We start from the raw sequence: 4,046 nt of genomic DNA, 5'->3' as shown, positions 1-4,046 counted from the left end.
ACACAATGAAATCATTGGACTCCATCCTAAATGTAAAGCAACTTTATGCTGAACACTAAGATGAGAAGTTTGTATTCATTGAAAGAATATGCTTGCATTTTACTCTCTATAACACATACCCAATCCAAAGGCTGTAATAAGAACAACTCGAGTTCATTGCACGAGGGAAGGATGCCAGTCAGTCAAAAATGGAGGCTTTAACTTGTCATAACACCGCATGTAAAAGCACACATGGTCGGTCAGAGAACTTATGAAATGTTGTGAATCAAAAGTCCACACAAACTGAAAAGTAAGTGAAAATAATTCATATGCAATAGACTAATGAAGATATTTTAACATTTCTCATTGAGATTATATCGTACAATCAATTGTTTCTCCAATTTAGTGAAGAATCCGGAAGCAATTTCAAATAGCACAATATGTTGAATTTTTGTTTGTAGTGATGGTTCCATAACGAAAGGAAGCAATCATAGAACAATCTTTATTTCAACCTCATAGGAACAATTGGACAGTAAGATATGAAGCCAAGACTCTGTGTTGATAACGTTAGACTGGTCGTTATTTGGGAGTAAACTTAGCATCCAGGAATAAGATACTCTTAAACCAAGTAACTCTTACAAGATTATAATCCACATAAAAAGCTGAAACTCTTATTTCCATCTAGATGGTGGTGTACCATCATATCAAGTTGAGGTAAAAATGTAACAAAATTAATCGAGGAAAAAGAAAAAAAAGATGTCAAATAGCTTCAGATGATGACATTGTGACACGGAAGTTAAGCATCCTTCTAGAGGCCATCAAAGAGAAACAGGTTGGCACAAGAACCTCTCCATTTGACGTGCCCGGGTTTTAATAGACATGTCAAATAGTTTCTCGTCGAATTCTACAATTAGACCACCAAGTATGCTGGGATCAATCTGGCAAATACAAAAGCACGGTTAGAATTTCTCGAAAGGCATGCAGCTACATTCATAAAATTCAAAACCTAAAACATTTCCAACCAAAGTACCTTTTGCTCGAGCTTAACCTTCTTGCCTTGTCCAATAATATCTTGCAATGTCTCCTTCAGTTCGTTCTCTTCTTGTGGTGGAATGGGCTGGTAAAAAACCAATCAGTTATCATGTGCATCGAGTACTATACAATTTAATCTTTCATTTTCTTTTTCGGTGAGAACTTTGAAATCCTAATTTGAAATATATAGTGTCTATAAACGGATAAAAAAACTATAAAGAATTGAAAGCTGTGTGGTAGTTCAATAAAAACCCTCTAATTTTAAATGTCATTACATTGTCTCTTGACATTTTCATCCGTGATCAACGAATTGCCAGTATCAGTAAGCTAAAAATAGAAATAAAAATGAAAGTAAATAATTTGACAAGGCTCCCAAGACACATAGAAAAGGCATCCCACGACATCCACAAATCAGTTGCTGAATTTAAATAGGTCATACTTTTGTACATAAATATCACTTTTGCATAAGTTTATGCTAAACGTATTCAATCACATTGCACGCTTAAGTTCATAGATAAGAATCTGATTTTTACCTAGATTTAAAAATAAAATAAGATAAAACAAAATGGAAAGTGAAAGTGAAAGAGAAACTTACAATAACAGTTGTAACAACTGCTTTAACTTCTCCCTTATGAGCCATAGTCAACTCCAAAAATCTCTTTGCTATGCTATCTATATATCTCAGCCTCCCATTCTCAGCTAACACAACTACAATAAATAATCAGAATAATTCCAGGTAAGAGAATGCATGCAAGCCTGTAATTGATGCATTTTAATTGCCATTATCAATGATTGCAAGGCATGAGAACTTCAGCCATTAGAACAAAATGTAACTTCTTGAGTCAAGGGAACAAAAAAAACAGAATCAACCATCTCAAAAATCCTATAGAATAAAACTCACTTCTTCAATCATGAAAGGCAAAAATCCTCAAACCTCTCAAGCCAAATCTATATAGGATATGAAATGATGCAATTAAGATTTTACAATTAGCATAGAAAAAGAAATACACATTAACAGACAGATTGTTCAGCATGATGTGGACCCAATTGTGAGACGGAGGCATTGTAATAACTGATATCAAAGACCAAAAGAAAAATACATTTTTCATCCGCACAACTACTAAAAAAGTGTAAACAATCCTACCCAAAAAGTTCTTAACAACGTCTGAAAATTTTGCTTCAGCAGAAATTTCATTGATAGCTTTAACTCTAGTCTCCGCTGGAACTGACAGGTCCATAGTGAACTGAGAAAATGTAGGACTTTTCTTAATAGCCTCAACGAGGTTAAAAAGCTCAGACTCCACCTTGTCTAGTGAATTAGCTTTTACTGCAGCTATATACAAAGCAGAGGCATAGTTTCCAGACCCTCCAAACAAAGCAAGAGGCACCTGAAATGCGGCAAATGAGAAAGCACGCTTGTAAAAAAAAAAGTTCAATGAATTCCAGAAAGAAACATATCTGACGCATGCACTATGAGTTCAAAAGAGGATATCTAATAGTAATTCTGAAAATATATTCGGGAAAACAAAATATAATGAGGAAATCAAAGTAATCGTTCACCTACCTTCACTTTTCGTTCATGTTTCCCTGATGTAGCGGCATAAGTCCTTGCGAGCTGCAGCCAGTTGATAAGCACGTTATTGAAGTGATAAACCATACTCAATACAAAATCAGAGAAACGGTCAAGAAACCAGCTTTATTTACACCAGCATTAACCGATTCAGAAGGAAAACTGATAATAGAATCTGCAAATACCTCATGAAATTTGTTTAGTCCTCGATTAAACATGGAAAAAAAAACTGACATTTCCTATTTGCTAAGAATGCAACACCAGCCAAAACATTATTCCCTAATTTTACCAGTTTATACAACTTCCACGTCTATCCTAACCTGTCACTAGAAGTAACCAAAAAACCTATTCCCTATGTGTTCCAAATCAAGCGAATTCAACATGTACAGTGCACAAGCTCAGATAATCAGCATTATCTCGTCCCGATCATGATTCTCTTTTCCAGGCGACCAAATAGATAATAAATTCATAAAATCCTAAATCAACAATATAGAATTCAAGACCTCCACATTTCGCCACAAATCCGACATCGATGAGGCCAAAACAAAAAACCCCAAGGATAAGCATATTCACAATCCAAAACCGGAAATAACTATGAGCGACTGAGAAGATAAATAAGCGAGGAGTGGTAGGTGTACCAGTACCGGAGTGCAGGACGATTCAAATCTCAAAAACTTGTTGAGGACGGGGATGGTGGATCTCAAGCGACTAGCCAACGCCATTTCTCAAACGCAGTGATCGATTACAGGTTGAGGAGAAAAGTTCGGATTCGAGTTTCGAGTTGCGAAGAGAGAAAGTGGGAGCTGTTGTTTCGGCAACAAGAAGGCTTACTTCAGCGCTAAAATCACCCGCCACAATGCACCTTATTTCATCAAACAGGAACCATATCTTGACACGTATATAACCTAGTGCCTTAAATTTTTTAATTTTTAAAATTTTAAATATAATAAAACTCATTTTTTAAAATTTTTATATCTAAATATTCAACTTTTTCAACCTCCGAAAAAGTTAACAGACAAAAAAGAAATTAAAATTTAAAAATGATTTTTGTATATAATTGAAAAATATATAACTAAAAATATTTATTTAAAAGTTTCCACCATGCTTCAACTCCAGTCTGCAACCTCTCCAGTATTCCTCTCCCTCTCATCTCTTTCTCTCTCCTCCAATTTTCTATAGAGAAGCCTCAAAATCCAGTCTCATTTCCTATTTCTACAGATTTCTTTTGAACTTTGTCGGTGATTCTAAGATTCATTAGCGATGTCGCAGTTCTTCTTTACGGTGGCTTTCTCGACTCCGGAGATTCAATCTCTTCGCCGAGACCATGGAGGACATATTTCGGAAGTTTAGAACGTACACTAATCGGATGTATCCGCGAACTAGGCATGATCGGTTGAGGGCTGTGGATTGTGTTCTTTGCAGCACCAGGTAGATGAACTTTTTTTTTTTTTTTTTTTTTTTTTTT

The 4,046-nt window shown here is 35.3% G+C and overlaps 1 protein-coding gene across 2 annotated transcripts; it reads right to left on the bottom strand.

Moving 5' to 3' along the window:
* Window positions 1–456: 456 nt before the first annotated feature.
* Window positions 457–3,469, bottom strand: LOC111493106 (ATP synthase subunit O, mitochondrial-like). Of its 2 annotated transcripts, none has more exons than XM_023142723.1 (6): window positions 3,220–3,469; window positions 2,576–2,626; window positions 2,156–2,399; window positions 1,607–1,719; window positions 1,010–1,096; window positions 457–917 (listed from the first exon to the last, which is right to left on the bottom strand). In XM_023142723.1, the coding sequence occupies exons 1-6, from the start codon at window positions 3,301–3,303 to the stop codon at window positions 798–800; spliced, it is 699 nt and encodes a 232-aa protein (XP_022998491.1). In that variant the 5' UTR covers window positions 3,304–3,469; the 3' UTR covers window positions 457–797. The 2 variants fall into 2 exon arrangements, with proteins under 2 accessions (XP_022998491.1, XP_022998492.1); XM_023142724.1 differs by having other exon boundaries at window positions 3,226–3,469.
* Between the last annotated feature and the right edge of the window lie 577 nt (window positions 3,470–4,046).

The sequence above is a fragment of the Cucurbita maxima genome, unplaced genomic scaffold (genome assembly GCF_002738345.1).
Source record: "Cucurbita maxima cultivar Rimu unplaced genomic scaffold, Cmax_1.0 Cma_Scf00018, whole genome shotgun sequence".
Classification (NCBI taxonomy): Eukaryota; Viridiplantae; Streptophyta; class Magnoliopsida; order Cucurbitales; family Cucurbitaceae; genus Cucurbita; species Cucurbita maxima.
The sequence above is the reverse complement of the archived record's forward strand: the minus strand, read 5'-3'. Positions and strand labels throughout refer to the sequence as shown.